Raw genomic sequence first — 13,291 nt, 5'->3', positions numbered from 1 at the left:
GATACCCCTGGACTAGAGGTTCTCCATGAGTGCTGATACAAAGTATAACAGCACTGGGACTTCCAACTACAGTATATGTATCACTCCTCCTCTGGTGTTCTCATAGGCTTATGTTATGTTACTTAAATAACAGTGAAGCAAAGTGTTTTGATTGGTCAGCTGCTACCTCAGACTCACACATGCCACCAAAACAACTTCCAACAAACTCTTTGGTGTTTCATTTGTTGGATAATGTAAACTTACATATAAATGAGAAAATGTCAAATAATGATGAATACAAATAAATATGATAATACTGTTTTCTAGTATTGTATAAAAGCAATGTACCTCATATATGGTTGTGCTGTTGCACTAAATATTGCCTCTGCCGTGCTGATGATCAGTTTAACGGCACTCCCTCTCGTGTGTTATTGCTTTAATGTTAACATGAATATACATATAACTCTCTGTTCTGCTGAAAAACCCGTGGCAGCAACACAAAACCCCCTTTTCTGTGCAAAGAGCATCTGCTTCTTAAATGTTGAATTTCAGCTGTTTTTCACTGGAAAGAAAAGCAAAGCAAATAAAATGTTGAAACTGATTTTTTTTTTCAAGGACCCCTTCACATTGGTGCTGTCATTTTCAGGAGGACACTTTCTGTTGTAGTGTGGTCAGTCCTCTCGTCTCACCTTGGTTCACCTCAGTCCTGAAAGAAAAGATGAACTAACAATGATGTAGCTTCTGGTCAAGGTGTTGATTACATGCTGAGAAACTTTTGATGGAAAAAAAATACTTGTGTCAAGCATCTACTGTGCTACTTTCCTGACTGGCTACAGTTTGAAAACATGAAGCTAAAAATGCTTCCTTAAACTTCTTTTAAAATGACTCAGTATTTCTGTCAGAGCCCTTGAAAGGTGGACATAGTGACTTTTAATGTTGCCCTTTAAATATATTCACTTTTAGTTATACAAATAAAATAATATGATTAAGCGTTATTTGCTTCTATTAATAGCCTGAGAGATGTAATCAACACCAGCAATCCAAGCCTCAGCTAGGGTCCAATAAAAAATAGCCCAACTTGCGGCAACAGAAGCGGCTGTGTCGAAATGTAATACAGTGTAATTACAGTGTCAGTGGTGTAATATGGATATGCAATAATGAGGATTTTTATTCTAAGACAGATAGTTAAAAACTAAATTTGTCGTCCTTGGAATTGTTTATGATCTCAGTTGTCCCAGAAAGCCACAGAGGAGGCTTTGACGTGGGATTTTTATGATCCTCTAAATTTATAAGATATACTGCAACATCCGTCCATAATTATGAAGTTTATTTTGGAAGGCAAGATCAGTTCCAGCTGTCGTGCACTAACGCACAGAAGACCTGTTCAAAACATCATCAATGTCAACTACAAAAGACTTTAGAAAATATCTGTTCCAGCATGTCCTGTCTGGAATTTCAACATAAAACATATCAAAAAGCTTGCTATCACTCGATTACAGAAAAGCTTTGGTTCACTGCAGTAAACAACACAGACACAGGCTTGCTTTACTGCCTCTGCTTTTTTACAGCGGGCTAAAAGTATCCCCACTTTCCGCTGATTTCACTATGCTTACTTCATCACTCACAATAGCCACAGAATGAAAACACAGGCTTAGATATTCCTACATGAAGGTCAGAACCAAAGGCAGTTCATAACATGCCTCCACAGTGACAAACATGTCATCAGAAAGGATCATAAACCATGAAATAGCAGCATTAGCCCCATTATCCAGGAAATTGCCTCCCTGGCTTCACAAGAAGCTCTACATCACAGGCTAACATAAATGGAAATGCATTTACAGCTTTATTTGGATGTACACTTCTATATGTAAAATACAAACATCTCCTCTTGCTCTGTGTTTACTCAAAATAAACACAGTTCCCACTGTAGGGTCGATGTATCGGCAATAATGCTTCAGGGTCTATTTATACTGCAGAGGGAGTCTATTGGGTATCGGAGTGTTATCAGGGCCATAGATAAAAACTCAGCTCAATATTCCAGCTGGTTACTCACATTACGCTGGCCCCTTACACCACAAGGTCATTTCAAGTCCCTCAAGCCTCCTTATCTCCGTGCTCTTGTGTATTACACTGCATGTGTGTGTGTGTACGTATGTTGTCAGTGAGACCTGCAGTTACAGAAAAATATCGGCGCTGTAAAAAGTTAAATGATCATCGACTGGATGCGTTTGAATGCAATCATATTTATTTTGTTCATCGCCGTGGAAAAAAAAAGGCTCAGATTGCAGTTGGCTCTTCACAGAAGAAGCGACATTCTTCACTAAAATGTGAAAGCAGAACACACACAGATAAAGAAATCAAAAACAAATGTCTAGTAGTACATGATTGTTAATTCTACATCACTAATATTCAACAGATTTTTAAACATCGTGTTAACACACATTAAGTAAACAACAATTAAAAAAACAACAGTATGACCGGTGTGTTTTACAGCGACAAATATTTAAAGAGAAATATATTAAGTGCTAACAATGTAGTTTTTTTTAAGACAGTAAATCTGTGCAATTAAGCTTTCGATTTTCATTATAATTATTTGGGAAACAATTAGATAATTCAAAAAAATAATTCAAGGGGAAATACAAACTTTCTCCATTTTTTAATTTAAAAAATCAGGAATATAAATGAGTAGCTTACTCATTTTTATTTATTTTTAATTTAACTAAGGGTGATTTCTTCAAAAAAAATAATCTGATAATTTAAATTCATTCCATAATTAAATCATTTAATTTTTAGAAACTACACTGCAGCAGAGCATGTAGAAAATGTAACAAAAACACACATAAATCCAGAATAAAAAACAATGTTTTTACGCATTTTTTCACTTAAACATCAGGGATCATTTCTATCTACAATATTGAATTACAGTTAATATATATAATTTTGCAGAATATATTAACTAAGTAAAGCGGAAAAGTAAGGATCACTTTATAAAAAAACTACACAAATAATAACAACATCACAAATAATAGAAAAAAGCTTGTGTGCATATCTACACATCTGGTTTTCAACATGAGCTTCCATTAATCAGCCTCCTCAGAGGTCCGCACTGTGTTCAGTGGAGCCAGACGAGCCCCTGCTCTACGTTTACCCATCAGCCCCCGCTGTTCTGTGCTTTAGTCTGAAGCGGAGAGAGGAGAGAGGGGAGGCAGAACAACAGGGAGTCCAATCAGAGAGGGCAAACTCAGCCAAAGGTCTTGTTATTACCACGCAGCGCCAGAATCTTAGTGTCCAGTTTCCAGACCAGTTCAACTCCAGTTAAACCAGTTCAGTCCCAGTAGGGGGCGCAGCAGCCCTGCCTGACCTGTCTGGAATATTCCAAATTTCCTACCAAAACATCAAAATATTTTCAGTTACAGAAGTTGAACCTTTTTATTTTAATGAGATCCAAATCAGGCAAAATGTTTCAGAAACTTCTGTGTGACCATCAAAAAGAAAAGAAAGAGTATGATCTCAAAGTTGAGCCATACAGTACAGCAGTGTGTGATCATTTGGTCACTTTTTAACTAGAGGGGTTCTCAAAAAGGTAAAAAAACAACAACAACAACACACACATTAAATGTAAGAAAAAACAAAAAGGTGAAATAGAAGGAAACTTTGTCCCAGTAGCTCTTTGTTGTGTTCTTCTGGCATCAGACTTAGATGGGAGTCTTATAACTTGCTCAAGCTCATGCCTAATATTCTGCTCTCCTACTTAGACAACATTTGGGAGAGAGCAAAATAACAAGAAATGGTGAATCACCGTGATTCAACATGACAGTCCCTGAGTCACTGTGGTCCCGCTCTGGCATAAAAACACACCTGATTCTTCCTTTAATTTCACTGGTAAACAGCCACGGGGTGAAGATGAGGACGATAAAGAAGAAGAAGAAGAAGAAGAAGATGATGATGATATCTGTCTTTAGCAAAAGCTTCGCATAGATTGCATTGTGTCATTCACTGTCTGAGCATAGATTGCATTGTGTACTCCTGGTCCATCAGAGGACGGGGGTTGAGGTCAGTGGTGATGAGGATGGTCCTGGAGGTCAGGTGATCAGCCGGAGGAAGATGAGGAGGAGGAGGAGGAGAGGAGGTGAAGCTGTCCTCAGTGAGCGAGCAGTATTTGAAGGTGCAGTTTCTAAAAGAGAGAGAGAAAGGAGACTTAATGAATGAAAAGCTGGTATAAAAATAGATTTTATGGCAGAACTTTGCAGACACTGTTGTGATTTTTGATCTGAACCATTTGTTAGATTTTCACAGTTTGGGCTGAGCATCTTGAACTCCAAAGTACATGACACTGCTGCAGAGTCTGGTTCTACTTAAGCTCTCTGCCTGTTAAAGAGACATTTTTTTTGGTCACTTTTGCTGGATGATTTCTCACAGCGGTTGAGATTGAGTCTCTATTTCTCATTATTAGCAGGGATAGGGACTGATTCAGTTATCAAACCTCCTCAATGATCCAAGTCTTTGTTGATTCAACTATCCATACTTTAACAGTTATTTAGTGGAAAGACGAGATGACAACATGTTCTTTTTTACAGAATAGGGATTGCTTTAATTGATTAAGTTTCATTTAGCTTTGCCTGAAAGTAATTTAAAATTGTAACATTATCTCGTTTGGTCAGCCACTTGGCTTTTATCCTGCTGATTTCGACATTCATTATTTGATTACTATTTTTAAATCACTTCACTTGCTACAAAGTTTGGGCTCCCTTTTGAGTGAAGGAGGTGGATGATTGTCCTGTGGAAGCAGCAGTTAGATTTGTAAGAGTTTAAACAATGAGACCCAGTGAAAGTGATGCATTTTGGCTTCATTTGCTGCTTGATGCTGACGTGCATGGCCGTGGACGTTCTGGTTATCCCTTTCAAGAAATTATTTTGCAGCATAAATTGCATTTTACTTCCTGTGAATCCTTTCTTTTGGTAAAATGTAGCCAAACATTAGACTTCTTCATACATTCAGCCATCTTTGTAAGTAGCCGACCACCAGAATGATTCTTTGTGTGATTTAATATCTATTGGCTGACATGTTATTCACACACTTTACTGGACAGTCGGTGCATATTTGATTTGAATGAGATGATTTGAGATATAACGTTACATCAGAGGACTCGCAGGACTTGATAGCAGAACTGATAAGCTCAAATGTTTTGAATATTTGATTTTCCTTAATAGAATGTGGTTTTGATTCTCATCCCTATCATGAGATAACTTTTGTTGTGATTTGGGGCTGTATGAATTCTAATTTATTTGCTTGGTTCAAATAAGAATGAACATTTGTGAAAGGTCACAGGTCTCTGACTTTTGGGTTTAGCTCTTAACTTGTTAACCCTTTAATGCAATCTGGAGATTAGGACAGATTACAAGCCAGGCATGGCAGATGAGGGTTAATTCCTGCAGTCAGGATTCAACATCTTGTAAAAACGTTTCCAAATATTTTTGTATTTTGAAATTTTCCTTCTAGAAGATGTGTAGTTGTAACATTTGGGTGACATCATACTTCTAGCAATGAACAGAATCATTAATTTCAGACAGTTCTCGCTGACTCATCAAAAAGGTCTTTCATTGTTTCTTGTTCTTGTTTCTCTTTTTCAAGGTTTCTTGTTTTAATTCTCTTTATTGTAACACAGTGCAGGCACATGTCTGAGTTTGGCACCCTTACAGTGTCTGTGTATAGGTCCCACGAGCAGAGGCATCAACTAACAATGTACAAATACTTCGTTACCTTACTTAAGTAGAAATTTTGGGTATCTATAATCTATACTTTACTGGAGTAATTATTTTTCAGCCGACTTTTTACCTCTACTCCTTACATTTTCATGTAATTATCTGTACTTTCTACTCCTTACATTTTAAAAATAGTTGTTTTTATTTTGGTTTGTCGTCGTTAAAAAAAAAACACATTTATGTACATTGACATTCCAATAAAGGCTTTTGATAACATGCCTGTGAAGTTTGACTTTTTGCACCATTACAATACTTATAGGCAACTAGTCATCATATCTTCCGCTCCATGAAACACGTTAATGCTCAGTAGTACATATATGGTTCTTTAATGTATTTGCATTGTATGAAAATGCGTTCATTTTCAATGGGCATAAATGCAGCAACCAAAATGTTTCAACATTAATATTAATATAACATTATAGTCATTATGGCCTTTAGAAACATGTTTTTTAGGGAGCTGGGGTAGTGCACTATAGGCCCCTGTGGCACAGCCTAAGCTTTTGTCCTTAATGTCATTTTTTCCCTTACATTACTTTTACTTTTATACTTTAAGTAGTTTTGAAACCAGTACTTTTACACTTTTACTTGAGTAAAAAGCTTGAGTTGATACTTCAACTTCTACAGAAGTCTTTTCAAACCCTAGTATCTATACTTCTACTTGAGTAATGAATGTGAATACTTTTGACACCTCTGCCCATGAGCAGGGATGGATAGTGTCCTTTGTCCACATACAGAAATATGAGAAAAAAAACACGTTATCTTTGTTAAAATGAAATTACAGCTAGGGATCACACACAGTGTTCCCAGTGACATGAGATAAACAAGAAGGAGAAAAATAAAAGCAACTAAGTCAATTAAGTTTTCATGTTTTCAGTCTCACTTCTTGCATCAAAGGCCACATCTCATTAAAATGAGCTGCCTTTCGACTTGAACTTGTATCACGCAGACAAAAACTGGAGATGTTTCATATACTCTTTAATGTATTTAAAGCAAAATGTCTTCTCAGAATAAACTTGAGTTGGAAATGTTTGATCTCACCTTGTATTTGTTTGGAGCCCTCTGATGCTGCAACAGAAGAGAGAAAAGAGAGAAGACTTAGATAAAGTTGAGGCAAAGAAACAAGTTGCTGATTAGTCATTTCTGCATGCTTAACTTTCTCATAAAGCTGCTGCTCTGTGGAACAAAAGAAGCCAGAAACAGACAAATGACCAGGGGGAGGTATTTACCATTACTCAAAGCCTAACGCCATGAAAAATGAGGACTGACTGGCTGTGCAACCCTAAATATGTCCCCTATGCAAATTCTCTTAAAGGTCGGATAAAAAAAGAGCTTGAGTAGCACGGCAACAGGAAAAGATAGTGTTATGGAAATTAGGAGGAGTAAGAATGATCCAGATTATACAGAGGGGGTACAGGAAATGAAAAGGACGAGGGGAAAGGAAAAAAAACACAGGAGAAAATTCAAAACGACAGAGCGAAACCAAGAAGTGGACAGAGGATGAAAGGGAAGACAGCGGAGACTCGAGTGAGAAAGTTGGGCGGAAAGAAAAAGAAGGTTGGAAAGATTGAAACAAGGTCAGACAGAGAGAAACAGGGAGGGAGAGAGAAAGAGGGGACGGGATAGGGGGGTGTTTGTGTCTGGGCGTCACTTTCTCAGCAGGGGGCGGACTAAAAGGAAATAATGGAGGGAAGGATGGAGGGATGGTAGGATGGAGGGATAAGGGAGGGCTGGGAGAGGGGGTGAAAGGACAAAAAAAAATTCAGGTAGCGAGACTAAAGAGCGGAAACGGTTATAGCCCAGGCGGAAAAAGGCAACAGGGATGAGGCAGTGCAATTGTACCTGTTATTAAATCGACTTACGGCCTTGAACCTACCCCTGACACCACAACCCTGCAGACTCTCTCTTACACACACAAGCATGCACACACACGCTAAGACAAAGTGTGTATTGATGTCTCCGGGAAAACTACCACCTATCCGCATCCCGCAGCGATTGACTGAGATTACGGGAGAGGAAATGGGACACTCGGAGCTCATCTGTTGCAGAGTCACACAGCGGTGGGAGAAAGGATTTATTAAATGAAGGCTTAGTGTGGAAACACAGTGTTTGCCTGTAATATCCGCCGTGTACCTACAGGTCCTGTGCAGCAGCATGTCGCTCCAACAGACAGACTAAATTACTCCCAGGATGTGTACAACTAACGACCATTGAGGGGTTAACGAAGCATTAAATAGCACGCTGGGCCCGGGCCTCTCTCTGAGCTGTTGTGCGGGGTTTTTGTGTGTCTATGTGGACGTAATGGTGATTGTTTGAGGGAGAAATCAAAGCAAACAGAAAAACAATCTTACTTTATTCTTAATATACCACATACATACTCAAAACAGAACCTAACGTCAAGCTGTGTGCATTAGAAAATTAGTTTTCTTATTAAAAATGTTGAGTTCAAGGTATCAGCTCATTTTCAGCACAATTTCCTGACCCAGAATTTTTATTAATCAGCGTTTTAAAAGTGTTTATATATATTTTTTAGATCCTGAAAGTCAGTTATTAAAGCTGACTCTTGGACGCCACAAGCAGATTTATGTAATACATTTTTTAAATTCCAATAAAAAAATAGTTTAACGTTCACTTTGGTAGAAGATAAACTCTTTTATCAACCGTGTTCCCGTAAACGCCACGCCACATTTAGAAACTAAAACGCACCCTTGTTGTTGAATGCCTCTTGCTAACCCGCCTGTGTGTGATCCGTGTGTTTTGATCCGCCTTTAATCACATCATTTCTACAAAAACCAGCAACCGCGAGGTCACCAGTTTGTATCAGCATCATGATTTCGGTCACTGCATGCTCTGCCACAAAATGGCGTCCATGGTGTTGTGACTGTAAAAGGAAAAGAAAAACCACACAGTGCTGTCTCTGCACTGCAGTCAGGCACATGCAGCATGTGTGACTGTACACTCACACATGCACAAGCATGGCTAAATGTGTGAGTGTGTGAGTGAGTGTGTGTGTGTGTGTGTGTGTGTGTGTGTGTGTGTGTGTGTGTGTGTGTGTGTGTGTGTGTGTGTGCGTCTCCAGTCGGCAGAACGCCCCACTGCAGAGACTTACACTGTTCCACCATCCCACCTCTCTACTTATGCCGCCATTTTATACAAGCAGGAGCTAAGGCTAACCAAACCTGAGCGGAAGCACGTAAAAAGTTCAACGTAAATGCGAAATGAGGAAAAAAAGCAGCAAACGAAAATCGCAATTTGACGAAAGCGGTGAAAGTTAAATTAAAAAAGTGTCGAGTTCGGAATATGAGAGAGGTTGTATTTGGCAAGCGCTGTGGGAGTGTGTGTATGCCTGCTTTTGAGTTTTGTCCTTGTGTGTCTCGAGTTCAGAGGGTACAAAGGTATTTGGAGGAGGGTGGAGGGGGGTAAAGGGGAGCAGCGATGTAAGAATTAAAAAAAAAAAAAAAAGGAAAAGAAAAAAGAAAATAGCAGGAAAAAAAAGAGAACTTGGGGAAAATGGTGAAGCTCTGCAAACTGAAATGAATGCAATGGACTGCTCACAGCGGGAGAACGACAGAAAGGAGGGAAGAGAGACGGAGAGAGGAAGGGAATCAATTAGAGAGAGAGAGAGAAGCCGGTCTGTAATGGTTTCTCACAGTAGGTCGGCTGCAAAAGAGAAAAGGCAGAGAGGCAGAGCGACAAGGAGAACAAGAGAGATAAACACAACAGGAGGAGTTTTTAAGGAGAAGTTGTAGCCAAAAAAAAAAAAAAAGAAGAAGAAGGGGGGGAAAGGTAAGTGCAGAGTGAGAGGCGAAGCGGGATGGTGAAAGATGCACAGAGGGCTGCAGGCAGGGGTGCCGGAGATTTCACATGACAACCGTCTGCTGATGCCAATTCAGAGCCGTGTTTTCTGATGCAACACCTTTCTGCTAAGCTCTCTCCCTGGCACCGTCTCGACAGCAGAGCGTTCAAATACACATCAAATCATACCGTCAAAAGCAGGAAAGCAAACCTAGAGAGCTAAAAATACTCTTTTACTGTGCTCCAATCTACAACTGGGACAGGGAGACATGCAAAAATCAGAGAAAGAGACACACAGGAGCTTCCTGCGCCATTGAATCTGTCCTGCCTTGGGTTAAATTAAGGCGATAAACACACATTTTCACACACTAGAGAGGAGACAGAGGGACTGGTGAGTGGAGGCTCACCTTGGAGCAATGACAGCGTACCTGACGGACCCTCTCTCACACTGTCACCACTCTGTCCTTCAGACCAGTGTGACAAAGGCGAGCGTGTCTTTTTTCTGGTAATTAATTCGGAGAGCTCTAGCAGGGCATCCCCTCACGGAACTACCCTTTAATCACATGGCCTTCTCTAATCACACGGGGGTGATGGACGAGAGATGCAAGGTTCGAATTTGAGAGGAGATGTAGCCGTAGGACAAGAGAGGCTGCCATGACCAAGGGCCACACACACACACACACACACACACACACACACACACACACACACACACACACACACACACACACACACACACACACACACACACACACACACACACACACACACACACACACACACACACACACTCTTGCCCGGCTGCCATGGTACCTGTCAGATAAAAGGCAACCTGAGCAGGAAGGAACCAGAGAGTATGTAAGGTGTTACCACAGGGAGCAACACAACAATAGCTGTGGTAAACCGCCACTAATGGACAGCCAAAGAGAGAGAGAGAGAGGAAGACCCTCCAACTCTCCTTCATCTCCTCTCTCATCTCATCCATCTCATTCCCTCGCTTCTCTCTCTATGGCCTCATGTATCCTCATCCCAGAGCGCTCGCTGCACAGCATGCACACGACAGGGATGGGTCAGAGAAACAGAAGAGGGGTATGTATTGTAAAAATGGAGATGCAAAAACGGAGACAGAGAAAACAGGAAAGGTGGAGGAGTTGGGGGGCGGGCAGGGGGGTATGAGAAGTGTTGTGGATGGCGCCTAGATTAGTTTTGCTCCAGTAGCGAAAGATCATAAAAAATGAGGAAGGGAGGAGAGAGCTGAGAAGACAGAGAGAAGGGGAGGATTAGTGCCACTTCAAGAATGACAGAGGACTAAAAAAGAAAGAAAGAAAAACTGAAAGGGGGGGTGAAAGACAAGGGCAGGGAGATCCTCAAATTTAGTCAGGATTAGTTTTGGTTAAAGAACAGGATGAGAAGGAGAGAAAAAACAGGAGAAAGGGAGACAGTAGATGGAGGGACGTGTATCTTTGTAGGTGGAAGTGTTTCTAATGTGGAGTAATGGGCTTTAACAATAAGTCAAGTGTGTGTGCGTGTGTCCACAGTCTGGAGTAATCCAGGTGATTTCAGATACTTTGATTATTTCTGGCTCTGGTGGGCTGTTCGGGGAATTCTGTCAGAAGGTCAAGACGACATTAGCATTTCCTCACTGAGAAACTATCTGCGGTATTTCTAATTAATGACAGCAGGATAATTAACATATAAAAAAAGTCATCAGCCTTCACTGTGGTAATAACGCAGCAAATTAGTCCCCGTCTCGCGCCGGAACAGTGATGGCATTTAGGAATTCATTCGAGACGGATGAGGCTCTTTTTTTGTTTCCGGTTTTTAATATTTTCCCTCCACTTTGCATCATAAATCTAATCAAGGCGGCCATGATGGGAGGTGTTTGTTAGAAAACATGTCGCAATTTAATGAATGGTCCTCGCACACATCCTCGCGACCAGCTCTTCTGTGTGTGTGCGTGTGTGTGTTCGTCCAGCCTGGGACGGCACGACAAGGACCCCTGTAGATAACACTGGGATGGGAACTGGGACATACGTCTCAGACACGCACATGGGCTCACTCTCACACAGACACACACAGACACACACAGACACACACAGACACACACAGACACACACAGACACACATACACACATACACACATACACACACATTTGTATAAATGCAACCTCCAAAAAAGTCCCATAGACTCATGCATAAACACACAAGAACACAAAGTGCAGGGAAACAGAAAAAAAACTGTCATAGACTAAGAAATGACCAAACATACACACACAAAAGCACACACACACTCCAACAACTGTACAGGGATTCCCACAGTGACTGGGCAACATTCCCAACCGGAATGGGCAGCTCACTGGACTGGAAGACTAACATTACTCCAGGCGCACTCTGGATTAGATCAACGCTGGGAATTTCACAGTGGGACAGAGAGAGGGAGAGTGGGAGAATGAGGGAGACAAGCAGGTTAAAAAAAAGAGGAGAGTGAATGAAGGGGGACGGGGTGGGGGGGGTGTACTGTAATGTGGACTTGTGCTTCAACATACCCTCAAACCAGTTGAGCAAGTTCATACGGTGGCCTCTGATGTAAGGCTCAGGATGGGAAGCTCAACTGATATATAACAGACTGTTAGTACTGAATTAAGGTGTCTTACATTTATTAACTATTCATCATTTTCAGATTGATCAGCCACTAAAAGACAACACAAACTGAAAATAAGAGGGAAGATCTGATTATACAGCAAGATGACACAATGCATCATATTAGCTATTAGCTATAGTCAGACATTAGCGAATGTAAGAGTCCAGCCGCATATGTATCGTTATCGTTAGCTAGGAAGCTACTGATAGCTGAAACAATGTTTTTTAGTTTTACATAACACAATTTGAGAGGCTAAAATTTGAAGCTTAAATAATTTTTACTATGAACTATTAGCAAGTTAATGTAGCTCCTCTGGAATAACAGTTTTTTGTGTAAACAGAAAGTTAAATTTCTGACTAACTGACTTGTCAGACAACGGCCCAAACAGAGTATAAATTAATGAACATGACTAAACAGAGGATCATATAGTCTGCAGGACTGAAAATGGACACTTGTGGGATCTGCAAAACGTAGCATATTCATTGCCTGGTACTTTTTGGAGGAAGCTGTTACTCTCCTGGAACTCTTGACTTCCTTTAAGGTGTGACAGCTAGCCTACCTAGCAGGTCCTGTCAGTTGGCTTGCCTACATCTTAGATACCACATCCACTATTTCAGGACTACATTCATAAAAATATCAATAACTTATTAAATCGACTATTCATTCTGGTGCTGACTAGTGAGTGTGACGGCATTTGATTTAATTTAATTGACTACACGTGCACATCCCTGAATGTAGCCTACTTGCTTACATAATGTTAGCTATTTCATCTACACCAGGGGTGTTTAAATGTTTTTCAAAGAGGGCCACATATTATGTTGTCAGAAAACCTCAGGGCCAGTGGCTCCTACTGAGACTTAGATTATTTTCCTATGGCAGGATCCCAATCTGGATTTCATCACACTTCTTTTTCGTGTTGTTTTTAAGACTTTTCTGACCTGCAGACAACAATTTTAAGAACAAAATAATTATTTTCCTGCGTCCTGAACAATTTTTATTCACCAAATTTTGCCTTTTCTGTACAATTTGATAATTTTGATCTTGTCTTGTGTCCTCTTTTGTGACTCCTGAACTTTAAGTGTTCATCAAGAACATTTTCACATCATGATAAAAACA

The 13,291-nt window shown here is 40.3% G+C and overlaps 1 protein-coding gene across 1 annotated transcript in view; it reads right to left on the bottom strand.

The window, feature by feature from the left end:
• Window positions 1-2,202: 2,202 nt before the first annotated feature.
• si:dkey-246i14.3 (ephrin-A4) overlaps window positions 2,203-13,291 on the bottom strand; it is a 41,305-nt gene continuing 30,216 nt past the window's right edge. Inside the window, exons 4-5 of the mRNA XM_034698636.1 lie at window positions 6,781-6,807; window positions 2,203-4,153 (exon numbers count right to left, since the gene is read on the bottom strand). Coding sequence (XP_034554527.1) covers window positions 4,062-4,153; window positions 6,781-6,807 — 119 coding nt within the window. The 3' untranslated portion in view covers window positions 2,203-4,061. The remainder of the gene's footprint in view (window positions 4,154-6,780; window positions 6,808-13,291) is intronic.

This window comes from Notolabrus celidotus, chromosome 12, assembly GCF_009762535.1.
Source record: "Notolabrus celidotus isolate fNotCel1 chromosome 12, fNotCel1.pri, whole genome shotgun sequence".
Classification (NCBI taxonomy): domain Eukaryota; kingdom Metazoa; phylum Chordata; class Actinopteri; order Labriformes; family Labridae; genus Notolabrus; species Notolabrus celidotus.
Note: the sequence above shows the minus strand (reverse complement) of the source record. Positions and strands in the feature narration are given on the sequence as shown.